This window comes from Grus americana, chromosome 12, assembly GCF_028858705.1.
Source record: "Grus americana isolate bGruAme1 chromosome 12, bGruAme1.mat, whole genome shotgun sequence".
In the NCBI taxonomy this organism is placed as follows: Eukaryota; Metazoa; Chordata; class Aves; order Gruiformes; family Gruidae; genus Grus; species Grus americana.
This window is the reverse complement of record NC_072863.1, coordinates 3,792,996-3,820,515: the sequence shown is the minus strand read 5'-3', so window position 1 is coordinate 3,820,515 and position 27,520 is coordinate 3,792,996. Positions and strand designations below refer to the sequence as shown.

Sequence of the window (27,520 nt, the reverse complement as noted above, 5' to 3'; positions counted from 1 at the left end):
CTGCAAGCTGAAAGAATGCTACAATTTTGTCTTTATTGTACTATTTTTAAATAAGCAATCTCATTACATGATTTCTTTAGAGAATAGTAAAGAAATACAGAAAGTATAATTTTCTTCTAATGCTCTTTTTGAGACTTTATTAAACTATGGAAATGGTATTATATTTAAAGATCTGTTTAAGGGAATTGTTTATACCTGGGTGTTTTTCCTAAGTGTCTTATGCCTTGTTTTCTGATAAAGCAGTTAGTAAAATTTGTAAGCTGAAGGAGGGGAGAAAGGCAGGGGAATTCTATGTCATTTCCGCAGCCATAACATTTGCAAGCCATGCGGCTCTCGAAGGCTGGTCCTGTGCGTTTGCATTAAGGTACTCACCCACAGCTTCTCGTCTTCAAGCCTGGCCTCTTCTATGCTCAAGTCTTCATTTTCTTTCCTTACTGTAGACTTCATTAGGGTTTTAGATAGGGCTTTTAGATGTGGGGTTTAGATATTTTGTAAACAGCTCTGCTAGCTAAGGGCCCGTGCCTGCTTTCCCTCACTTCAGGCTCTGTGCCACCTTTTACCCCAGGCAAACTTCAAATTCCACGCAAAGGCTCTGGGAGAAAGACCCGTTGGTATCGCCAGTTTATCAGTGTCTGTTCTGATGTGCCTCTTGCACGTATCTTGACATAAGTTGCACATTGTTTGTATAATTTATATTTTAGAGTTTTAAAAATGAGCGTGCAGTATCAGTGCTTTCCAAACAGGAGTAGAATAAATGAGATTATACTGGTTACTGGAAACAGTGATAGGAGAATATGAGAAAAGCATGATTTAGAGCCTGAATCATAAGTAATAGTGACCCTGTCCCTCTGATCTACGCAAGTTTTTGTTTATATAAAAGAGTGCACGTGGCTGTCATGTGACTGAAGCAGGGATGAATTAAAGTTTTAAAGTTAATATTTGCTGCAAAAAGATGCCCCAGATAGGTGGTCCGACAGGTTCCCTGTAGGACAGGGGGGACAGCGAGATAACATTAACATCTACTTCACGTTCACAAGGGTTTTACTCTGCAGATTCACTGTCAAGCTTGGTGGTTAGCCCCCTTGCATTTGCTAGGGGGTTTCTGTGAGTTTTATTTTTCCCTCCACAAAAATAGATATAAAATGCAAACAGTGATGACATCAAGTCTGTTTCCTTTATTGCCATTGTGCCTTTGTCAGCCGTGCCCTCTGCTGGAGGCACTAGCAAGAGATCTGTGCGTTGATCTAGAAACTTACAGCTAAAGGAAGGTAGTTCTAAGCTGATGCGCTGGTAAGTTTTTTATTGTAGGGCAGCCTCGTGTAATGGCCCCAAAAGAAATCGTCTCAAAATGTACTGTACTTCCAGCTCTCTGCAGGCAATCAGCCCCGGTGGCCAAGGGCTGGGGGGTGTGAGCCCCTTTCATAGAAAGGGCATCCTGACATGACAGCATCGATAACTACTTCAGACTCAAAGACAGACAAAAAGATGAACTTTAGATAAAAAAAGTGCTAGAAGGAAGGTCAATTCTAGTTTATGTGGACCAGATGCAGTAAGGACACTGAGACAGGATCTTGTGCTCTTTTAGAGTACAAAAAAAAAGAGATTGATACGCCTGTGCTTTCTGTTCTTGAAAAGATGTAAAATAAAACCCACAAAGTTGTTAAAAGATAGTCTAAATTTTCTTAGCAGAGAAAGTAAAGTTTATTTGAATGTAGCATGCTATATATAAACATAATTGATTTTTAAAGTTAAAAATGTTTTTTCCTTTTATAAATATGCTCATGAATTTTCATCTTTAGAAGCATTCAATATGATTAATACTATAAATTTTTTAAAATAGCATATTGCTGAATTCTGAAAACACAGTATTCTATCAGGAAAGTTAGTCTTACACGTTCAGAGAATTTTAATTTCTGTCCTGAATTTTGATACTGACAAAACAACAGCATAACAAACACTAAAGTTGATACTGTCCAAATATTGTGCTTTACAGTATAGAATATCTTACATACATTCTTTTTCTAAAATACACTTTCAGCATTTGAAATCATAAAAAAAAAAAATCAAATTAAGGTGAAACAAATCAAAACCTTCATTAGAAATTGGCACACAAAATGTCATGCATGTGGAATATTATGTGCTGTTTCCAGATTATTCTTTTCCTGTTTATTCTTGATTCTTAGCATTCCCTTAATTTCAAATAAAACATAAACATGCTTATATAAATGGTATATAATGTTACACAGTGAACGTGGTTTTTTCTTACCATATTTCTGCTGTACATGAGAGAAAGCTGGTAATCTTCAGCTGAGGTCAAAGATTGTCATATCAATATGATATAAAAATTTTATTTGTAAGTTATATTCGAGGAATGTAATTATATGATTGATTTTAAATTTAGCGCATGGTGGTTATCCCAAAAATAGTCAAATTAGTTTAGCACATACTCACAGATGGTTAGTGGGCAAAACCAAATCCACGAATAACCTGACACGCTGATCAGCATTAAAATATCACGTATTTGTGCACTGCAAAAATGATTGCAAATTATATTAGCATTGTGTTTTGATAAAAGAGAGTTCTTTCTGTTGGCACGTAGTTAATAACATAAAGATACCTTAGCCCTACTATTTCTTAAGTTGCACTATTCAATTGAATATACTGCTAAAAATGGGTATTCTGTCACAGTACCAGCAATGCCGGAGGTTGAATAGCAACCAAATTCTGTGCTTCTCTGATTTGATTTTTAAAGTTAGTTTAGTAATTTAATTTCTGACTATAGAAATGAAGTTACTTCTGCAGAGAATAGTCTGTTGCCGATGATATTTATGAGCAAATATTTCCTTCTGTGCAGTTCTCTGTTGAAGGTGTTTCTCCCTTATTCATTCTCACTTAAAATATAAAAGCTCTTTTTAGAAACATCAGCGTTACTGCCCATAGAAAAGTTTATGAAATCTTGTACACCCATTTATCTCTTTACTACTGCATTTTGTAAATTGCAGATACACTTTTGTAACAAACCTGAACCATTTAAACATATTATTGACTTTTTAGGTATTAGGCATAATAAAATAATTCACTTATGCAAAATTCTCTGATTTTCGTAATGCAGGAAGACCCTTTTCTGCTCTAATAGCATAATGGCTCAGAAATAAGTGTTGTCTGTAACGGGGGGCTGCTAAGATGTGTATAGTCTGTACTGCTTCTGGAAAGGTTTCTTATCTTCCCGACGCAGTCTTCGTCAAACTCTGCTGGGTTTATTTCCACAATATTTATAGTCATCAGGGCAACTTCACCACAACGACACATGCTCCAGCCCTTCCAATATTGACAGGAACTTCCTAAAAAAGGCAAAAGAAAAGGAAAAGAAATAGGAGGAAACATTTTTAGTAGACTTCTATGGATAGGACTACAAAAAAATACTTGCTGATTAAAAGGAAAGCAATTTGTTTATTCAAACTACTGTACTGCTAAAAGAATTAGATTTAACTGGGGCACTGAAAAGACAGTGTTGACTTTTGGGGAAAAGGCTTTAGCAGCTGCTGAGAGTTCCAGGAGTGTAGGCTGGTGTTGTTGCTCTTAACTTTTACAAAAGACTTTCATATCCTATGTTCCAAAAATGAAGACTCTGTAGCCTCAAAAGGATCTTGACGGTTTTAAATATTTCCTCCTGGTCTCAATGATGATGGTCATAAATGTGAAAACTTGAAAGTGCCTCCAGTAGAGGGCATGGCAAACCCAAAATGGTTATGTTGCAAAATTATCACGGTTTTTGTGAAAAATGCTGTATTAGGATGCAGTAATACTGTAATTGGGCTTGCATAAAATATTGGTTGCCTCTCCTGTGAAATAACTAAAAAATTTTTGAGACTAAAGGGTGGAGGCAGTGCATGGGCAAGTGAAGGAAGTTGCACAAATCATTTTGTGCTTGAAGTGCTAAAATTTGCTGTTGCACCTTTGTTTTGTCCATTATTTGGACAGAATTCTTCCTATCTGCAGGAAGAATTCCTATTATTTATTAGGTAATTCTTCCTATTACCTCTGTCCACTCATTATTTTGAGCATCGTAGGACTCCACGGTGTCCAGGTACGTATGGCCGTCGTAGCCCCCAACAGCATATAATCTGTCCCCCAGAGGACAAATTCCGACAGCATCCCGAGGAACGCTCAAGGGGGCCACTGTTGTCCAGGCATCTGTTTTAGGATCATACCTAGGGTGGTTTATGATCAAAATTAGAAAAAATACATTGTAGAAACACATTTCAAATTTAAATTACTGATATTTGCTTATTTTCTCCTGTACTGTAGTTCAGCTTATACCATGAACTAGTGTAGACAATTATGAGTAATGTGATTAAATATATAATTTAGCCACTAGAGGGGTCTTCAAGCACATGAAAAATTCCCATATTTTGACTTTTTTATTACAGTCTCTCCATTTCGATCAGATGAAACAATCAATACGTTTTGAACATAAATGAGGCCTGAGGGAATGGTAGCATGGCCATCAGCTGACTCAGCAAAGTTAATTTCAATATATTCTTTTTTTCTTTCTCTATAAAGATTTTTGTTTACTCTTCCTTGTCAGAACTAATGATTTCAGAAAATTTCACTGTAAAAGAAGTTAAATATCTCATGTAGTTGATTATAGTTTGTAACAGAAAATGCGTGGCAGTATTTTCCATCAGAGTTGATTTTATTTCCGATATGTACCCAGTCAATTTCCAATAGAAATTCAAGTGAATTCTGGGGTCTTTCCAGCTTCACACCATCTAACTGAGAACAAAACTCAGCCGTTGTTGTTCACAACAGGGAGTTGAACGCTTGCTCAGTTTTCCTTTCTCGTCACCAAACGACACAAGAGTGGCACTGGACACCCGGGGCCCTTCCGCAGCCAGAGGAGTTGTCCCCACTCATTATGTTCCCTTCTCACCCAGGGCTCGAGTGTCCCCTCGTCCTCCCACATTGTGCCACGTGCCGCCGCAGTGGCAAAGCAACATTTGGCACACAATACTTCTGTTTCCGAAAATGTCCAGTATTTGCATTTTCCTAAGAACTGTGCTCATCAGGGGAGAATACAAAAATGGGATTAATTAAGGACCAGCTAAATAGTATTTTCATTTTAAAAGGTAATTACTTGGAGAAATGGATATAAAGCCAGGGTTTCACTGCTTACAGTTGTTGTTTTACTGCTGCCAAAATCATTAGGCAAAAGTATGTGCTCTTTATTTTTAAAGTGTGAATTCAAGCTAAAGTAGTTTGCTTTGGTGCATGTGTACTTCTTTTTTTTGCTTGTTAAATCAGACTCTTCTCATATGTTTTAGCCTGATTTCTTATAGCAACATAGTTTCTTACAGCAGCAAGGGTCTTTCTATCAGTCTCCTCCATCAGAAAATAACTGTGTAGTGACTACTGCCTGTATGTGATATTTGTTATGTTTTTAACCTTTCGGTTAATATCAGCCAAATTATTGGAGGAAGAGACAATTGAAAAGTATTTAGTTCCTACAATGTATGACACACTAGCCCAAACCTGGGTTTTGGCACTTGAGAAATAGATCACACGTTGAATTTGTCGTCTCGTCTTTACCTGGCTCATAGGCAGCTCAAATAGAAGTGTGAGCTGGGAGTAATACACTTCTGTGGGTTAATTGTTTTGTTATCACAAGAGCATTGGAAATCAGTTATTCTGCTCAAAATATTATTTTAAAAAGCATAATATGTTTTACAAACATAATATTCCAATTGTGAAGAGATTTCCCTTGCTTCTAGAAATTCTTTTATATTTCCTTCCTGGACTGTAAAAAAAAAAAAAAAAAAAAAAAACCAAACACAAAAAACCCCACAAAAAAAACCAAACAAAAAAACGCCCTTACCTTTCTACACAGTCGGAAAGTCGAGAACAGTGGTTGGAAGCAGGTGCATCGTGACCTCCCACAGCATATAAAAACCCGTTGTACGTTGCAACACCAACCCCACCTCTCCTCTTGGACATCGAAGCACATATACTCCACTTGTTTGTGTGCGGATCGAAACATTCCATTGATTTTAAGCAGGAGCTCCCATCTCGTCCACCAACAGCATACAGTCTGGGACAATTACCCACAAGAAAGCAAACAATTTCAGTCTTTAGTCTCTCATTTTAATAGGAATTTTATTTTGGTTTACTTCATTCGCTTTAAATTCACTTTAATAATATCATTATGCCCATTATTTGCCATCTGACGGCTACACTCTGGAGCTTTCTTTGCACAAAGGGTTTTGCATGCTGTATGAAGGAAGTTATAGTCTTCATTTGCAGTGTAAATTTTCAAGCAGTCATATATGAAAATTAAGCTTGAAAATGCATGTTAGTTTCTTTAAATGTGGGCTATAGATGAGATTTAATTGAAAGATGCTACATATGTTTTAACCATATGGGTAGTGTTCCCTATGAGAGGCTTATGGAGTATTTGACATCTTAGTATTGCATTAATATACTGTTAATATGCAAAAGAAATTTAATAACATCATTATATATCAAAAATGTATGTCAAAATATATTAAATATCTTTTCCTTAATGTTTGTACTTAAGCAAATCTGCTGGACAGAAGTTACCGTACAGGTATATCATCGTGTCTGTTTAGCCTAAAGGCACTTAGCAAAGAACTGGAGATTTAAACCGGCTGATGTTGGGACAATGTGTAAGAATAAATAGTGGAAATCCACATTAAGAAGCATAGGGAGGTTGTGGCTTTTTGTCAATGAATTTTATAAAGCCTGAATTTCTTTCGTATTTCAAGCTAACTTGGATGCTGCTGGGCTACGGCAGTACGTATACTGGATGTAACAGCAGGCATGTTTAGATGCTGAGTGCGCCAGTTGTTCAAATCCTGGTTATTTCTTACTGCCAGGAAGTGGAATTTACTTAGTGCAACTAATTAGAGATCTAGGGAATGTGGGGGCTTGTCCAGAGGAAGTCACCTAAGACAGATCAGGTGACTTTTGCTTGAGAAGCGTCTGCTTTTCTCCAGTGACTGGAAAAATCTGTAAACCGCTCTGATGTATAATTTAACTAGAAAATTTTTGACCACCGTTGGAAGAATACAAAATTTCTAGCTCTCTTCTGATGTTTGTGAATGGAAGACAGACTTCAGTTTGGCTGTGCAGTTTATTGCTTGACCCATTAAAATCTTGAGGATTTGATTTGTTTTCTTTTCACCTCATGCCATTAGATACAGTCTATTTGTTTACACAGCTTTCACAGAGAGAGGAAATCACTGTATATACAAACTGATTGGTTGGGATTTTTTGTTTTCCGTAACGTGTCTAGAAACATGGTAGTGGTTCCCATTCTCTAAGGAAAAGAACAGATATACCATTATTGACTGATGTTTTCAATAGACCATCTTTTTTGGTCAAAAAATGTTGCTCCGCAGAAACTTAACTGCTTTTCCAGTGGGGCTGACTAGAAGAAATTATGGCATGACTTAGGGGAACAGGAAAAGGAGAAGCATTCTGCTTGGTTAGACTGCAGCAATAGCACTGAATGATGGACATTTGATCTCAGCTTCCCCTGGTATGCCAGAAATTACATCACTAGACTAACAGACGTGATTTAAGCCAGGCTGGAGACAGCTTGTATCGGGAGTGATTGAGAACAGAGTCAGGATCAGGCTGGATTTCCTCTTTGACAAAGTGGTTTCCTGCATGTCGCTGTGAAGGTACCAACAGGAGTTTCTGGTGGAGTTTATGCTGAGAACATTTCCTCTGAGATATAACAGGGACTCGAACAGGCAGTTCTGCCTCTCTTGGACTTTTGAGTTAATGGTTACAATCATGTCACGTTTGAATGTGAAACCCTAACTTGTATGGGAAGTTTTGCATTTGCCAATATCTGCCTCCTGGCATCTTTGTTTCTGCTCTTTATCTTTCTCTGGAATTTAAGAAGTGACCAGGGAAACCAGTGATAAAGTTTCAGAATACTTGCAGTTGTCTGCCTGCAGCTGTAATATTCCCAGCCTTTACACGCTGTCAGTGCTATGAGCTTTCCGCAGATTTAAACAGGCTTCCCGGAGAGGTGGTCAATGCCCCAGGCCTCTCAATGTTTAAGAGGCATTTGGGCAATGCCCTTAATAACATGCTTTAACTTGGTCAGCCCTGAATTGGTCAGACCGTTGGACTAGATGATTGTTGTAAGTCCCTTCCAACCAAAATACTGTATTCTAAATAAGAAGGAAGGCTGGCTCAAGCCATGCTGTCCAACATGACCTGGGCCTTTTACAAGGCTTTTGTATTTCCAGCACCAGACTAGGTGGCAGAAGAAAGAAAACAGAATTCTGTTAGGCATTAATTTATGAATCGCTCTTCCTCATGCTGAAATACAATTACTTTTGAATAGGAACGTACAAGGTGTAACGCACTGTTCAGTACTCATACATGTGTCCCCATGTGAAAGTCCTTGAGTGGCTTTAGTGTCTTAGGAGGACGTTGAAATAAATTTTGAAAATCTTGTTGGAGAAACCAATGTACAGTGAACATATGACCTCAGTGTATTTAATCAAGGCAGAACAAATCTAGGTAGGATAAGACTTATAGAAGGCTGTTTATGCCATAGCTAATTATTAAACTTGTCTTCCTTTCATTGAACACACCATATACCTTTAACCTTTTAAAAAATATTCTTGGCTGTGAACTTGTATGTTCAAGTAGTAGAGGCATGCAGGAGGTGTAAAATGACAGAGGAATAACTTTGTTTCTGTACAAGTTCTTCCAAATGCTGTTTCCTTAGACACATTGATTTTTAAATGTAAACATAAACTTGGAATATTTTTTTAAAATAGCTGATCTTTTATCCACTAAAGCTATATTCCAGATAAAATTCTAATATGCATGTAATAACATTTTCATATTGCTATAACTTAAAAGGGCTTAAATATGTTTAAAACATGACTGCAAGTTTGAAAACAATTTACCACACAAGAGAGGAAAAGCTTTTCTTTCTTATTTTTCTGCATTACATTTTGTCTTTGTTTTCTGGAGGTGATTAATTACTATAGGATTGAAAAGAAAATTTAAGAAACTGTATTTTCAAGGAAGGAAGCAAATGAAAAACCAAAGAGAGTTTTTCCTGTTGACGTACTTGCTATTTAATGCTGCAACCCCTACAGTGCTTCGAGGGGTTGACATGCTAGCAACGTAATTCCATTGCCGTGCTTGCGGGTCCCATCTTTCTACGGTATTAAGGTAACTCCATCCATCATGGCCACCAACAGCGTACATTGGTCCTTCAAGCATTGCTACTCCTGAAAAGATAGAATTAGGGAAAAATTACAGGATCTAATGATTTCAGTGACCAGTGGTGTATTAACTTCATACTTTAATTCCCTGTATGCAGATAAGCAATTTCAGTTGGTATTAAGCTATCTAAGGGCTGCCTTGACATTTGGCAGAATAAACAAAATGTTTCATATACAGGTTTTTTTCTGAATAAGCATTATCTTTTGCAAAAAGATTAGAGGAAAGCTGCTTTAGTTCTGATGTTCTCTTCTTGGACTTTTATCTTTTCTGCTTCTGTTGAGTCCCTCGATGAGAAGCAATGCTATTCTTTTAAAGAAAGGCAAAGGCTGAGCCAGGCAATGAAAAATATGCCCAAACCACCCACCTATCCCTTATTCTCAGCCAACTGAAGCTCTGTAGTCCCGCCAGCATGAAGCCTGAGTGGATGGGTAGCTGGCTGTCCTTACTAGCTAAAGTACCATAACATTTTAATGCCCGTAAGGAGAAAACACTTTTGGATAAGACCTGGCTTGTATCTGTTGTCTTTGAGGCACAGGAGAGTGAACGTGGCTGATTCCGCCAGGTTCTGCATGATATAGCCTGTGTCATTGTCCTTCTCCAGAGAGAAGGGCTTTGGTGCCTCCCCTTTGGGGAGCTGCTGCTGCCACAGCTGCTTGCTTCCTTTGTTAAGCAAGGCAAAATGTTTGAATCTGGCTGCTTTAAAAGTTTTCTAAATCTGGCTTTTCAGGCCTAAATATACATGGCCTGATTTTTTTTTTTTTTTTTCAAAAGTGCTAACTCTCCACAAAATCACACTGAAGCTAATAGGAGCTGTAAGTGTGAGGCAGCTTTGCAAACCAGGCTGATGCACAGATAGAAGCCTAACTTTGGGCACTCAGGTTTACCGCTGTGACCTACTTGTTGCTTAGAATGATGCCCCTGCAGTTGGTAATTATGATGACTTCAATGAGAATTTTTTTTAATCTGTATTTGTCTTCTTGCCCTTTGCTACCTACTAGTATTTGCTTTTATAAATTTGACAGACGAGCTGATAAGGGCCCTGCATGATACTTATTCCACCAAGCGGTGGAGAAGGTGATATAGGCCACAAAGGTTTACCAGATAATTCTGGATCCGTCTTTTTCTATTACTCATTAAAATAAAAATTTTCTATGTCATTTGAAATTACCAGTGATTTTAAGCAAGACCTGTTTCTATAAACTTAAGATAAGCCAGCTTTTTCATAAGAACTGTGATATATAAATCATTCAGAAAACATCATATTCCCACCCTTACAGTCTCCTCAACTGTAAAGTTATCCTTATTTTTTTACAGTTCCAGAAATAAACTCTAGATTTCCTGTTCATATCATTCATTCACTGTGAATAATATGAAGGGTTATTCTGCAGTAAAGACCCATAGATACTAAGCCATGGCAGAGCTTGTAAAACTTGTAATTACAGCATTAAAATCAGTGAAGTTGTACTTATTTCCTTACCACAATATTTTCTTCAGTGTGAGTAATTCTCTGATCTGATTTTCAGAGATGTTTGGTACCTATGCACTTAAGTCATAATTTAAAAAAAAAAAAAAATTAAAATCAGATTGTTACTGTATTGCAAACGTATCTCTTGACCACTAGATTGGACAAAGAGTTGATTATTTCCACCGTTGCTTATATTTTGGAATTTTCTAAAAACACAATTAACTCTGGAAGACCAGTGCAAGTTAGGTGAATACTAATAAATATCACTGTCATAAAATCATGGCAATAGGCCACTCTGTCTTTGAAAAATATCTTCTACAAATATTGTTGTGTGTTATTAAATGCTTTAAAAAGTTACGTCAACAGCGTTGGTGTCAATCAAAATACATTTGTATGTGATCCAAGGTACTCACAACGAAAGAGCACCTCTTACCCAGGCCGTGTCTGTGCGTTGACATAGGAGGCATTATAGTCCAAACTTTGGTGACAGGGTTGAAACATTCGACAATGTTAGAAGTTTTCAGCCCATCTCTTCCTCCCACGATATAGAGCTTGTTGTCGATTACTGCAACCCCAAACTGTAATCGTCTGCCATTCATAGTACCGATTTGTATCCAACTGTTAGTCCTAAGGTCGTATTTTTCAATTGTAGTGGTACCTGTTAAAAATATAAGTATTAGGAGATGGCCGTGAACTGATCAGTGCCCGGCACTCAGCAGTCAGTCAAACCCAGAACACTATTAAAACATAAACCACTGAAATTCTGTGTGTGGACTTTTACTGTGGCTCCCTGAGAACTTCAGTTACGAAACGTGAACCTAGTGAGAAAGCGGAATTAATTGCATGTATATATGATTGTCAAATTTATGAAAATAAACTGGGGGCAAGAAGATGCAGAATTAAATGCTTGCAAATTTTTTAATACTGAAAATTTTGGGGATAAGCTAAATCTGTTACTCATTTAAATACCATGAGGGTAGGTTTTTTGTGGGTTTTGTTTGGGTTTTTTAAAATTCACTATGGCACCTCACAACTATGTACTCTTTAACTGTTTGTGCTTAAACCGTTTGTGATATTGAAAACTGAAAATGTATCCATGTGTCTGCCTGTCATGGCAGGACGTGGGCATGCATCTTCATGAATGGTTTGGATATCTTCCTTTTTACGATGGAGACAGGCAGAAGGCTGAGTTGTGTGTGAGTACACGCTTGCTTCCCACAGGTAGCTTCCCTGAGGTTCACCTTTGCGGCTGCCTTGCAATAATTGCTTGTCTCCTGTAATGTATAAGCTGTATTTTCAATTTTTTGCAGGTCACTGAACTTCTAGTAATGCTTTTACTGCAACTACTCATAAGACCTTAGCTCTCTGCCATTCAAAACTGATGCTTTTCCATGCGCTGGCTCCTGTCAGTCACTCAGCAGCCGTAATTGCTCCTTTGAGAGCTGATTTAGCGCAGAGAGATGGCTGAGTAACAACCCAGGTAGAAGAGGCAACTGGCAGTTGCACACACAGAGCACCCTGGAGCTCAGCTTCAGCTCACCTGAAGGCAACCAGATGTGAAAAAGAGCTGATTTCCTGCCTGCTCCTTGACTGGCATTTGAGACTAGAGTAGTAGTATTTTGAGAATTACAATAGGCAGTTAGTAGCTGAGGAATGATTTACAACAGCAAAACAAGCATGCAATAAAGCAGAAAATAAAGGTGGTATTTTGTTTAGAGTTCTGCTAGAGATCATCTGCTATACTCAATAAATTTAGTGAAATAAGAGCTTATCTCATGATATCTCTTTTCTCCTCTACATGCTTTTCCAGATGCATAGGATGCATGGGAAAGAAACTACCAGATCCATCTGCAATAAAAGAAAGAAATTCTACTTCTTCCCCTTTCCTGTCGTCTCTTATTCTGAGAAACTGGATTTCTTTGACTGTTCTTTCCATTTTGTTAGTCTGTTTGCTCTTCTTTGCTTTGATTCCTTCTCATTTATTCTATGCTAATATGTGAGTGCCCCAAAGTCCTCAGCTTCAAAAGAAGCATCTTGCATACTAACTAAAAAACAGGAAAAATACATTAAGGTATACAGGGTGTTCATACACACCCTGTAGGCTGTAATTTTAACAGACTTGAAGGTAGGTTTTGGAAGTTAATGTGTTTTAGGCACATTCACATTTTTCAAAATACCAGCCTGAAAGTGGCTCTTTGATCTTCTTTTGATCATTTGAAGTTGAGATTTGACTTCATATACCACCTGAGATAAGCACAAAGCCAAACCTGGCATTCCCTGAGAGTTTTCTTTATCACAAATAAGCGTATTATTGCCAGAGGTAGCAGCTACTCCCTTCTCAGAGCTGTTCTTCCAGTCCATCGTAGTCTCTTAGGTGCCGTTTCCTTTATCTTACTATCCAGCACAGGCTCAAAGCATGAGTCAGAGCTGTAGAGGACAGCAGGGAGGAGAGGAAGTGCTGCTGTTCTTAACCATCAAAAGGCAAAAGTTCAAATAATTGGCTTTATTCCAAGGTAATAAGCAGAAGAGGCACCAACAGGAAGTGCAGATGTTGACTGAAATAGCCCTTTCTTTGCATAACCTTTACTGAGAAAAACCTATTAGAAAAATTTTAGTCTTATTTTGGTAGAATTTAGTTTAAAAATTGAATTCTTTATTTTATATAGTTCATAAATAATCAGTATCACTAATGAAACTATACTAATTGCTACAGTTTAACTTCATTTTGCTAAACTGTCCTAGAAATTAGTGTTTCCATCTTGTAACGGAGACGAATGTGTACTTTGCACTCGATCTGATTGCGTAGAGACAGTAAGGTAGCACTGCAAGATCTCGTATAAGAAAAAAAATGTCATCAGCAACTTTTTGCAAAACCATGAAATGGATTAGCTGCTTTGTGATGCTATTAAAAGTGAACTCACACAGCTAAAAGTAATACTGTTCAGCAAGTTGCTAGACTTTAAACTAATTACAGTTCTTTGGCTCCAAGCTGTGGGTTTGAAGTTAAGGTTCCTATAGAAAATGATTTAATATACTGTCTACTAAATAGCATAGTGTAATGTGTAAAGCTGTAAGCTGATTGCAGTTGTGAAAATCAAATAATAAAAACTGGAATACATTTATAACATTTAACTTTCAACTACAAACCTGAAAATCCCTGTGTATGAAGCCCTGGACAAAAATCTGCACATACTGTTGCAGTCAAGAAAAAGTGCAAATCTTTGCATCTAAAATGTTATAATAAGAATTTAAAAGCTTTAGCTAAGAGTTCTCAATAGTTCAGTAATGCCTTTTGGTTTCATTTTCCTCCTCTTTAAATTTTTTTCCAGCCTTCTAACTGTTTTCAAAAAATGGAGCACAGGGTTCTAAACCAACATTCAACGAATCTTGAAATATTTTGAATATTAATTTTTTCTTCTGATTTGTAAAGTCGAACTATATGCAAAAATTCTTATAAAACTTAATTTTAAAATCACCATCTGAATCAAACTTCTTTAGTCTGCACTACAGGATGCATCTTTATCATTTACAAACATATGAGTCTTACAAGAAGAAAGAACATCTAACATGTACGATTGTGTTCTGTGATTTTTCTTCTTCTCTTTTTCATCCCTAAATTGCTGCTTTCCTAAGAGAAATCTTTAAATAATTGTCATATAGTCTCTGGGTGTCTGTAATACAATTAGGTAGTACAATTAAATTAATTTCAGAACTTACCTTTAGTGGCATCCATACCTCCTACAGCATAAAGCGCACCCACTGTAGATTTTCTAGGCTTAGTTCGAGGACTCTGCATCATGGACCGTCTTTCTGGTAGAAGATGGTACTTCATAGCCTCCATAAGAAGTTTCTGACACTCTAGGTCGTCTGCAAACATCGGACTATTTTCTAGATCAGCTAATAACTAAGAAATGAAAAGTGAGGATCATATGTATATCTAAATCATGAAAATTGTATGTACTTTAGTAATTAAAGTATTTCTAGCTACAAACTCTCATTTTCAGTTCACCCCTCACTCGAGTTTTGCTGGAAACTCTGCTTTAATGCAAGCAAAACAATATAAAGGTAGGGGGGAAAAGTCTTTAAGTAGGATGTCTTTATTTTTTCCAAAACCTTTCTTTTAACCTTTAGAAATGGTTAAAATTACAAATATAGCACTGCACCCTCTGAATGCAAAACTCCTCTTCATGTGAGTATAAGCAAATCTAACACATAGTACTGGACATCTCTGTGAATATTAGTGTGTATTAAATGAAGCGTATATTTAAAATTAAATGTTTATAGTATTTTGATACTCAAATCGAAGTTTAACACTTGCAGCTTCACTCATGTAGATCCATAAAGTAGCTGTAGTGTCCTGATGGTCTTGATATTCCTGTAAGCTTTTCTGATGAAATATACAGATTCTTCTATGACACAGATACAACAGCGTTACCTTACTATAAAACAGTATGTCCACCTCTGGAACTTACTTGATGAAGTGCCTCTTAAAGGACAAGTAACGTCAATGCTCAGAATAGTCAGCAATAATCAAGATCCTTTTGGTTTTGTCTACTTTTTATGGCAATGAAGAAGTCTTGTCCCTTATCTGTCCCACAGTTTGGTAAATACCTTTGCATGGCATCTAAGTTACTGTGTTATTGGAGGAAAACTACTACTGCTGCTTTTTATAGAGGTAATTTTTATAGAGGTGATTCTGAGCCTAGTAAATTCACTGGCATTGTGGGATTTTTTTTTTTTTACTCTGTTGTTACAAATAACAAACATACTTACTATACAGTTTAAAAAACCAAAACCAAAAAAACCCCACAAAAAAACCCCAAACAAACAAACAAAAAAACCCAAACCAACAAAACAGCCAAAACCAGAACCTTTCCGCAGAATTCTTTTCTCTGTCTAAATGATGCTTGAGGCAAGCATTTCAGCTGGTAGTTAAGTTCCCTGTTAGCCTTTACTTTCATACCTGGGGTGGAAGTAGAGGCAGTCTAATATAAGAAAGAAGCATTCCTAGGTCTCGCTGCCGGTTTTGCAAATCATGCCTCACCCACATCATTAATGCCTGGAATATGGCTTCTTCATCTGGAACATTGATGTCATCACTAGACAAGAGCTTTGCAATTTCGTTAGCAGGCAATAAAAGAAATTCCTGATTTTTTATTACTTCTGTGAAGTGTTCCTAAAAAGAAAAAAAGATTTCAATACGCTGATGATATTCACACCTTGAAATAGCTTTTTCTGGGATAATGTAGGCTCTGCGTGTATTTCATTCCTGTTTTGTTCTACAGTACAGGGAAACGTAATATATATGCTAAAGATCACTGAATCTCCTTCTACTGTTTACGGGAGATTTTGGTTGCTTTTTGCTGCCTTACTCTTGCAGGACTGAAGAATAATGATAATCTTCATGCTACCATGCTTACAGATGTGTTTGTCAGGCTTCTTGTCAGTATGACCTGTCTTAGGGATCTGCCACTGGCGGTTTTGTCTGTCAATGTGATCTTAACGCTGCAGCTTAATAGAAAAACCATCTGAAGATATAATATGTATCTTAAGTATGCCAAGTGGGCGTTCAAATAAACTGTGTAATTGCTGTTACAATCACATTCAAAAGTTTTAAGCAAATTACACTGAAACCTCCCAATCCTTTTGCAGCGAGCTGTGCCAAGCGTTGACTGCATGTCTCTGCTCTTAGTAGCAGAAAATACAACAAAGGAAATTAAACTCACTATTCTAACAGTACTTTTTGAGCAGTAGAAAATTTGACAAGTCCCAAGAAGGGGGTCTCAGTATTTAAGCTATTGCTGTGATAAAACTCACCAGCTCCAGAAATGGCCACAAATATTAAATACCTAGAATGCTTCAAAGAGTAATTTTTCATAAAAATAATGTATTGTACAGTCAAGTTACAACAATATTAGAATTTATATTAAAATAATTATGTATGCTTGCTTGTGCTAATTCTTAAGGAAAAAAAGAAATTTTGTTAACGGAGATTTTTTTGTGTGTGTTACTTGCAAAGAAATATATTTAGGAATTCATGTCTGTATTTGAAATATTAATTTCCATTTATGTGCCTGGAAGTAATACATGTTATTTGGGAACCAGATTGAAATCAGGCAGATGAAGACATTTTAGTAGCTGATACATGTATTATTTGTTTTCAGTAGTTTCTTAGCTTTCTGTAACTTTTCAAGAGTACCAAGGATGTAAATATAGTAGTGTCAGTGATTAAAGAAGATGTTAACTTTGCTCTCTTATACATATCCTGCTGTAATATTTTGTGACATTCAGAGAATAGGAACAGGAAAACCAGTCCACATTTAGTTACAAATATAGCACAAGATGTTTATCAGAACAAGCTCTATCTGCACGAATTTACCAGGATGCCAGACAGGAAACTGTTAATACTTTGCATCAATGGCTAAAGTAATTGAAGGGGAAGGTCTCCATTGTGTCTGGTTTTATTGAATGGATGTGCTGTTTACAGCTGATTATCTTCTGAAAATGTTTAAATACTACTGGTTCTATATTTACAGTATGACTTTATAGACTTTCCCCTAAGGTACATATTTTCAAGTGGCTAAGGTTGGCATGAAACAAAACAATGTTTTATTTATCCTCTTCCACACCACGTGTGGGTGTATGCGTTGTTATGATCTCTTATTCTCCAAAGTTCTTTTTAAATCACTTCAAGGGTTTAAAAGAAAATTTTCTTTAAGGTTATTTCAAAGAGGTGGAGCTTTCCTCTTCTGTCTCTAGATTGTCAGTAGCTGCAAACTTGGCAGGTGGTTTTATGACATGCGAGGTCCCTTTTCATGGCAGCATTCTTAATCTGTGTCACGTGCAAGGTATAGGAGGTGGTTCTAGAGGTGGAAATGCTCCTGGTTGTTTTCAGGAAGACATAGTGGAAAGCCTATGTACGCACAGTACTGCCGAGTCTCACAGACTCACTGTGATCCTTCACAGTCAACAGTGTTCTCAGAGACCCAACTCTCATTTCTGTGACACACAGTTTTAAAAGATAGTAAAAGTCTAACTCGTGGGGAAAACTGGAGGATTCGAATGGTTAAAAGCATCTAACAAAAAAAGGCTCCCTATTGTCTGACATCATAAAATGTCTAATCATAGGATTTTATTTCAGTTTTGCAGAAATGTGGACCATGAATTTTAAATGCTTAACACTGATGCCCATGCGCTAGGGCTGGTGGGAGAAAAGAGGCAACAGTGGCGGGGGGAGGTTCCTGATTTTGGCTTAGCATAAAATGGTGTGGAGCAGCAAGGACAACACTATTATATAGAGGCTGAGTGAACCTCTATCTTAAATGCCCTTTTTCAAACTTAAAAATATAAAAGGAATCTAGATTGCTGCTAAACAAACCATTCATTAGCAGGACAGGAAGGAGCCCAACCAGTGCCCTCAATCTGCACATGCCACTCTCATTTATTTCAGCATGTGGAAGTGTACAGTCTCTTCTGGAATGCTCTCAGCGTTATGAAGCCTCTAAACTGGTTTTGACATACTACGCTAATATTTCAAGCATAAAGCTGCCATGTGTCTCCTAACAAGTAGTTCTTTTTATATCTATTTAGCTGTAGCAGTTGCTATTCTTTTTGTGTTTAAAGTTGCTATAGCACATCTTGTTGCCCTGAATATTTATCCCTTGATTTGGTTTCACAGCAAGCTATCTTGTTTCTCTCTCCCACATTCTGAATATTCATTTCTTGCTTTGAGCCAGAGGAGGATTATGCTCCAGTCAGGGATGTGCTGCTTTTTAGCATTCCAAATCTTTCTCATACATTCTTTATTTTGTCTCTTTTTATGTGTGTCTCACCTTAAAATCAGCTTTAGAATTTTATTTGTGTTGAATCAAAAGCATAAGAATGGGTCATTGCTGTTTGCATTAGCCATGTTAAGGCCCTATTACATTTTTCGGAAGAAATGCATCCAAATCATACTACAAATTTAAGTTCAATAAGTATGTCCTTCCACAAGGCAAAACTCTGAAATGGGAAACAACAGAACTGAATATTTGTTTTTCTAAGCATGCTTTTATTTCCTTCCAATACTTCTGTAACAGTCCCAAGTTTTAAATTTCCCTTTGGAGCCCGCGCTGGGCAGAGATGTCCCCCCATCAGGGACTTCACAGAACTGACCCTGCTAGCATAGGAAGAGCAGAGCCCCTGCGTCAGTCTTGGGGAGAGCAGCAGCCCTGGGCCCCGCTCAGCTGGCTCTGCTTCCCCAAAGCCCGTATGTTTTCCAGGACTTGCTGTGAACATTATAATTGCGAAGCGGTTAGACTGTTTCTTACCATCGTGTATGTGTGGGCCACCTTCAGGAGCTCTGTGCAGCCCTGAGCATCTCCGAAAGAGCGGATCCCCAGGCAGTTGGAAGGATGGAGCTGCTTCATGAGGAAGTTGCAGCACACCTCAATAACCTGGGATAGCTGGAGAAGACAAGCTGCAGCTAGCAAGCTTTCTATTGTGTCTTCCTTTAACTCTAGAATACCTGTGCAGTTCGCATATAGGGGAAAAAAAAAAAGTTTTCAGTCATTTTCTTTGAATTTTTGTTTTACTTGAAAGCTTCCTACTCCCCAATTTTTCTCCTCCTCTGAAAAATTTTGAAAAGTGTCCTGTGATTTACAAATTCATTTTCCTTCCTTACTGAAGGATTTTTTTAAACAGATGTTTTAACAGACTTAAAGGATTTAGTAGATTTGAATACAATGATTGGAACATTTTTACTGGAACTTTAACAGTATTAGATCTGATTTTGCCTGGAAAAGAAAAGCAAAACAAAAAGAAAGGCATGATTAGTGAAAAGCCATTCCTAAAATTCATATATGAATTCATAAAAATATATATCAGAAGTTTCTATTACACACAAGAACTTCAGTACCAAAAGCTAGGAAATGCCAGCAGTGTGTGCAGGAAACCTGATTTATTCCATCATCTACTTGTGCATTTAAATTTTTAATGAAATGATTACACGACGTGAGAATTTTGGTATGTTCACAGATAGACTAGAAGGTGTTATTTTAATAAATTCTTCCATTCTTGTTGCTCAGTGGATGGCTCAATTCCCGAGTTGGTACACAGCACTAAATCCTATTCGGAAAAATGAACTGTGGGGGTTTTTTATGACTGCCTTTTTCATTTATCATTACAACATCCAATTGCCTCAGAAACATTAATTTCTTTTCCAGCTGCTTCTGTGAAAGGATGATACACACCATCTCTAGTCAACAGATGGAGAAGGGTGGTATTGAGAGATTACAGTCAAAATTATCATCCAAGTAGAACTGTAAGAGGCTTCTTGTCCAAAATTCACTTCTGATTTATTTCGGTAGAATATGTAAACAATTCTGAAAGTTATAGCTCTCATCTCTGAAAATCACATTTATATTTCATTACCTAGGAAAAAAAGTAGCACTTGTTTTAGAGGTTTGTTTTTATCACATGAAAACCGATGTCAGAGGCAGTAGGAAAATTTGGTTTTCCATAGCAGTCTTCAGCAGTCTTAACTGAGCACAAGCCCATCTCTTCCTGATGCCTCTTGCTCTGTAACTTAAATAATACCTTCCAGCTTCAGCAAGAAATGAAGAAGGACTGGCAGGGTGCAGAACAGGGCAATGGTTGGGTTTGGTTTTTACTGTACAACTCAGAATAGTTACGGAATGAGAGCACATAGCAAGATTGGTAGCTGTTCTTGTAAATAAAGATTGCAATATAACACCTCAAAGCAAAGAGGGAATCCTGATTTCACAAGCAAACTTACGCTATTTCATGGTCTGGCATTTGCTGTTGTAGTCTTATATAGGTTCTTTCATATGGTTTTGCATTAAGTAAACTGAAACAGATGAAATTTAATCAAGTGGGATGATTTTGAGATGTAATAAGCAGCCCACCACTCAGCTTCTTTGCGCTTGTGCTAATATATTTCCTTGGATAATGTATGCTAATTCATTGCCACAACATCACTGCATTATACGTGGTATGCAGCATTCCCTCCGGCCCTCTGAACTTCCCCACTTGTTTGTACCCACAAATGGGGTCTATTTTGTGTATGGAAACTTATGTTTCCGATCTGGGTTGCAGATTGCCTAATCTTCTCATGATTTCTCTCTTTGTGCAACAGTCTGGATTTATGAAGTGCCTGACCTAGCAAGTGAAGAGGTCTCCTATTTTTAACATTTATGCTAATGCCAATATGGTGAATATGATGGCGTCTTCGGTTTAGTTTGATTTAAAAAAAAAAAAAAAAGAAAATATTCTAAGCCCTTTTAAAGTACTATAAAGATACAGATAGATACCTGTGATACATCTTTCAACCTATCTCAGTATCAAAATTGTGTTATTTCATTCAAAAGCAAACAAACAATGTCCTGTGCAGGACATCAGCTGACAAGGATTTAGTGAATGTTATCGATAACAGCTGCTAACTGAGGGAATGGATCAGTTTATGAGCAAATGTTCATAAATTCAGAATGTCATTACTCTGGTGGGTTATGCGTTGTTATTTCCCGGAGGAGTAATCTTCTTCTTCTGGGATTTGGGCATTTTTTTATCACAGAACCGCACAACTTGGCAGGGGAAAAAGGGTTTCCCTGTTACCTCTCTGGCTGGAGTAGCTGCCATCTGTGTTGAGAGGCTTGCCAAGTACCAGAATGTGCAGACTTCCAGAATCTGCAGAGGTTTGAATGATCTGGATGTTTCTCATTGTAATATATACTAACATAGCGGTCATGTTCTACAGCATTTTTCGCTGTTCACTATAGAGCAGATGAAAGGGATTTCACGGGTCTTTTTGGCTATTTGATTCAGCTATTCGGATTCAGCAATACAGGGGTAAATGTTGAAAATGGGAGGAGATAAATTAGGGAAAAATTACATATACAGCATTCTGGTATTAAAATAAAATATTCAATTTCAGTAAGTTTAAAATCTCAATAATTTTTCAAGAGAACATAAGTAAACCTTTTCCAGAATGTGGTGGCTCTTTCTCATGGTAAAAGTTGCTCTGCTCGTGAGTGTGCTCATATTCGTGTTTTCCTCTGATTATTCCTGCTCAAGAGCCTTGAGTGAGCCAAGTAGCTGCCACCCAGGCAGACCTTTTCTGTAGCTACCCATGACAGGAAGGTTCGTAGCACAGTCTTCTGTGTCACTACATGAGGTGGGCAACACGCAAAATATGTTCCTCATTAAAATTCCTAAAATAATTTGTATTTAGTTAAAGATGTCCAATATGAATTTGTGTTAACTTTTCTGCATGTCATTCTAGAATAAATTATTATATAAAACAGTAATATTTGTTCATCCTCTCTAGAGAAAGGTTTACAGCACTTATGCATAATCTATGCGTGTATTTATGTACCAGTATGAAATGGAAGAAGCGACAATTATGTACGTATTGAATAGATGTTATCTTCCTTTACGACGATGGTGTGGGTAGAGGAGCAAGAATTACCTGTGTAGGCATAGCGCACCAAAGCTTTCAGCGCATCCGGGTCTACTCCCTCCATCTTGATCTCCTCTTGTTTTGCTTCACGCACATCATTAGTAAACATTGCGGCAAAATAATCAGACACTGCGCTGAGAACCAACCTGGAAGTAAAAGCATTTTAGGACTGCAAATTAATTCTTCATCTCAATAGCAAGCATGAAATTAAGTATTATTTTATAATAAATTCTGTGTGCAATAGAAACATTATCTTTAGCATAGGATTGAAATCTTATAGCAGTGAGCAATAAAGTTAAAAGGGTAATTAGTAATCTAATTTTCTCCCATAGTGCTTGTTTGGGCAGATTTTCTTCACCTATCTCACTATAGTCGACAGTAGCAAGAAGGAAAGATGGACAATATCCATGGTTGATATTTGAATTTCATTCTATTTGAAATAATGGCTACGAAACATTGATCACATCATTTTATGCCATTGTCAGTTGATGTCCTAATTATAGTAACTGTTCATTCATAACTAAACGAGGCAGGCATAAATTGACCTAGCACTGGGAAATTTCAGGCTTCGAAGCCACGTAAACAATACTGGGAAGCGTACCTGTGAGCTGGAATCTTTTGGTCTCCAACTATAAGAAGAACATCACACAGCTGCTTCTGCTGCAGATAATTTTCCATTTTGCGGAAAGTTTGCTCTGCGTGGTTCGTAGACTGGAAATACTCATCTGAGCCATTGGTGGTCATTCCAAGCAGTGAGCTGCTGGTCGTTGAGAGTCTGCAAGGGCAAGGGGCAGCACGATGAGTGTAGCATTATAAATGCTGATTACGTTCAAATGGCATTACAGAAATGGTTAAAATTATAAAGCTCTTACCATGCTGGTCTTACTATGCCCTCTTCCGTTTTATTTTTCTGTTTGGCATCTGCACGTTTTCATTTGTAAGGCTGCATGTGAATTGTAGTTTACTAAAAGTAACAGTAGGAGGTGTTGCTACTTCCTACCAGTTCTGTGTCAATGATGCAATGTTTGCACAGCATTGACATGCGATAAATGCAGCCTCCTGATCAGTCACAAACAGAATACATAAAACCCAAACCTATTTCCTATGATACTAAAAGCTAAAATATCTTATTGGTATGAAATTTTGGATATTATGTGTCTTTAGGTCTTAGTTGTGTTTCTCTTCGTACTTTGTATGTTAAATTACATTACTAAATGGGAATGAACCAGAAGACAATTTGATAAGGACCGTATAACCCTAGACAAATTACCAAACCAAAAGCCGATGAAATCAGTACGTTATATAGCCTTTAGAATCTGAATGCAAATAATAAAGATGAACTAATTTCTCTGCCTTTGCATGAAAATGTACATCATAAATATATTCCTCCCACTCCAGAATCTTGTTAGCTGTCCCACTTACAAACATCCATAAAAACTATACACACAATTTCTCTTATCTCCCCGGGTTTTTAAGACATCATTCCTTACTGCCTTTTAATATGGATTATGTTGCAGATTGAAAGGACTTTTTGATGTTTTCTTAGAAAAATATTATATTCTTCTGGTTTTAGTAAAATAGTAATGCATTTGTTGACATACATGTATATCACATATATGTGATATGATATACACTTCAACTATAGTTAATGGTTTTTTTAGAAAAATATTTTCTCAGTTTAATATATATTATTAAAATATAAAACACCTGTGGTTTTTTAATTTCCAAGCCTAGCTAGGAAATAATGGCAGCTGGTTGACTAAATTTACTGGTTGTCTTTGATACTGTTAATACATATTCATAAATGATTAGGAAAGATAAAATCTCTTCATGAAATTAACATATTAAATTCAGCAGAATATTGGTTTACATTCACAATCGAACATCTAGTTCAGAAAATATAGAAATAAAAATGGGTAAATCGAGTTGAATCAGTAGTATTATCAGAAAATAGAGATAAGTTAGATCATACATGTTCAAAGATCGTACCTCATTAAACAGCTAATCAGAATTCAAGGAGAACAATTAGAAATCAAACTATAATGTAATATTGAATTGAGACACAAGAGGGTTTTCCATCCTCTCTGCAATACAAGAAAGTTACTGTCCGTCAGTGCTTTTCAGAGTGGTACAGGACAAAATCGCGGTAAGGCTACTGTGCGTTGGGGATTTTCCAGACATACTTCTTTTTTTCCATCTGAAAATCTCTCAATATGAAGTTTTCTGGATTTCTTTCTGGCATTTATAGACATCCCCCAGCCCGTCTGGAATACGGCATCTCTTGGGCATCTCTTGGTACGTCAAAAGCCTTCGGATCCCCAGTGCGTTCGATGCCTTTCAGATGCACCAGAGTTCACCGTATTCATTCAGGCCTGGCCCTGCCAGGCTCGCTGGATGGGAGAGATCGTTTACAGTCTGCAGAGCCGCGTTAGCTCTGGTATAACTGAGGTGGGTCAGTCCTGAGATGTATGTACGCATCACCTGAGAAACGGCAGACCTCACGCATCTGAAATCCTCAGATGCACTGTGCGTGCGCCGTATGTGCACGTGTGTTTCTGTCTAGGCAACCTCAGACTATACTACTAATTGCAAACACATTAAGATACAGCTAACCAGTGCAATAAACTCTCTGGCCTTCTTTTGAAGGCCTTTATTACAATTTAAAAATGCATTTTCTTTTTTTTTTTTTTTTTTTTTAAAGAGAAAGGGGCAAATCAAGTTCACTTATTATGTGTATCCTTTGTAGTTTACAGCTTACAAAAATTAATTTGTCTCAGTGAGTTGGATGACTATACTTATTTGTTTTCCTTCAATGCTTCACTGAAAATGAAGAAGCTGCAAAATTGGATTATATGCTTATTAGTTTTGCATCAGCTACTTGATGCCAAATTCATACTCCATAACATCCGTGTTTTGCTATTTACCTCTTAAGCTTTCTTTATCTTTTTTCAGATTCATTATATCCACTCTACGTATTGTATCTAAATATGTATTACATCGCACTTTTTCTTGCTGTTTGGAGAAATGAACTAAAATAATACTCAACCATCCCTATTGCAAATGCATAATACTAGTTTCTTGAAATAAATAATTTCCCATAGTGCGTATATATTTGTGGGTAAAGCAAATATTTACAAAAGGACTTAAAGTCTAATAATTTCCTTTAGTCCTGGGTACTTTTTTCACATGTTTTGTAGCGTGACCTTTAACTACCACAGAAACACCACTAACATAATTAATTATCTTGAAGACAAAGGTCTTCAGAGACTGAAAAATACTGGAAGCAAAAAAAAAAAGTGCTCCATTCACTTTGTTAATATTATAATTGCTGGTTTATCTTCAGCAGCTGATTCAAAATGGTAGCTATAGTATATTACGGAAGGGAAAAAATAAATTAAAAGATAAATATTTGTTTATTAGCATATGACTACCACTGCGGAGAACTCAAATATTGACCTTCAGAATATAGTATTGGGGATCAGTGAACTAAAGAAGACAGAGATTAAAGTACCTTAAAGAAAAAGTCAGTAAAAATATCCTTGAGTCTGACGCCTTTATGTTGAATTATAATAGGAGATGCTGTGGACTGTAGTACAAAGACAGGCAAGCTAGCTGCAAATGTATGAATATGTCTTCCTGTCACATCTCATTCTGTGTGGTACGGGTTAATGAGTTGAGAACAACACATTTGGAGACCTCAAGGTTGATGTGAACCTACTCAGAAAGGAAGCATGTAGAAGATGGAGAAAAATTTGTTTTCTATAAAACGTGTACAAATTTAGACAAAATCTAAATATTGAGTAATAACAGGTTCCAAAAGTGCATTAGCCCTGCGATGACCAAGGAATTAGTTTTCCACTCAGTCAGGAGAGAAAATTATCAATGAAGTGTTCTGCAGAATCAGAACCCCAAATTCCTTCATGTCATCTTTGTGTTAGTGTTCACTAGGACACCGAGTTGTATTAACACCATTAGCATTAGTAATAATGGCTTCAGAACATGGATTAGCCTAGAGAGTGCAGAGAGAACGCTGTATTTAAACGAGTCCAAAGTAGCTCTATGAATTTCAGCTTAGGTAGAGAGTCAAGTGAAATAACTTCAGAGTTTTCCTGTAAGGATTTGTGAAGGGTAGTGAAAATATGGTACCATTTTTAAAAAGCAACAAAGAATTTTAAAACAGACAGTGTAAACAGAAAACTTGAAGAAATAATCAAAAAGCATTAAGCGTCTGGATGATAACAAGGGATAAATACTAGCCAGCATGGCTCTTCAGAACGAATCACGTCATGACTTTTTTTTATTTCTTTTTTTTTTTTTTTTTTTTTTTGACAAGATAACAAAGCTTACATTAGTTGTCAGAAGTCATCTTGACTTTTGGATGACTTCTGACACTAGTTCACATGACATTTTCAAAATCGAGCTAGGATGGCAGGTTTTAAGTGTAATAAATATAAGAGGTATGAACAACTTGCATAGCTACTCTTGAAAATTTATCAGTGATTCACTTTCCAAGGCAGATGATGTTCTGAATGCATTCCAGGCAAATTCTTCTTCCGATGCTGCTCCCTTTTTTTATTATAGACAAGCATAAGATAGAAATAAGGTTTAATTGTTACATCGATGTATGACAGCAAGTCACAAACCTCTTTGGAACAGAATTTGATGTGATGAGTTTTGTGGTTCATTCCAGGCCTACAATTCTTTATGTTTCTGAATTATGTTAAAATTATTTTCTGTCTTCATAAAGTACTCTTCATTAATCAGCTCAGCACTCTTCATTAATCAGTATATAAAGGATAAATTCAATTTTCCTCATTAGTTAATTAGAACATGATAAAACATAAATGCCATTTATTTGCCATGTCCTTTTTAAAATTCAGTATGTTCTTAAAGTGCCTCATTAAGTGTGCCTATGGCCAAAACCCAGAAAGTAAACCTGATGATAAGGAAGCATAATACTGTGTGAAAACCAGGTGATGAGATGCAGTATTTTAATTTTATTGATCTTCAGAAGGCTATTATTTATATTGCTATGGTGACCACTTCTCTTTTGGATATTTGTTGAATGTACCTAATTAACCTGCTATAATATTGGTGAAACTCTATTTAATCAAGTAACAGTTCAGTTATCAGCGTCACTTTTACAGATTTTGACTTTGGATCGGCTTACCTCTGCACTGTAAATCATACCAGGCATCAGCAGCCCACTGGATGCCAGTGAGAGACAGCAGACATCCTAAGGACTTTCTCACAGCTGAAAACACCAACGTGACTTCAGCTCTGAGGGGCACTGTATGTGCTTTACCAGTGAAAAGGCATGA

General features: G+C 36.9%; 1 protein-coding gene across 3 annotated transcripts in view; it reads right to left on the bottom strand.

Annotated features, from left to right (window-relative positions):
* Nucleotides 1-1,677: 1,677 nt before the first annotated feature.
* The window catches only part of KLHL4 (kelch like family member 4), an 88,947-nt gene continuing 63,104 nt past the window's right edge, over nt 1,678-27,520 (bottom strand). For 2 of the 3 annotated variants that reach the window (XM_054839925.1, XM_054839923.1), the window contains exons 2-11: nt 22,801-22,974; nt 22,209-22,345; nt 19,054-19,250; nt 15,708-15,920; nt 14,462-14,648; nt 11,178-11,402; nt 9,122-9,284; nt 5,876-6,088; nt 4,040-4,211; nt 1,678-3,341 (exon numbers count right to left, since the gene is read on the bottom strand). In XM_054839925.1, the coding sequence (XP_054695900.1) occupies nt 3,282-3,341; nt 4,040-4,211; nt 5,876-6,088; nt 9,122-9,284; nt 11,178-11,402; nt 14,462-14,648; nt 15,708-15,920; nt 19,054-19,250; nt 22,209-22,345; nt 22,801-22,943 (1,710 nt within the window). In that variant the 5' untranslated portion in view covers nt 22,944-22,974 and the 3' untranslated portion in view covers nt 1,678-3,281. The remainder of the gene's footprint in view (nt 3,342-4,039; nt 4,212-5,875; nt 6,089-9,121; nt 9,285-11,177; nt 11,403-14,461; nt 14,649-15,707; nt 15,921-19,053; nt 19,251-22,208; nt 22,346-22,800; nt 22,975-27,520) is intronic. The other variant, XM_054839924.1, reaches the window with a different exon arrangement.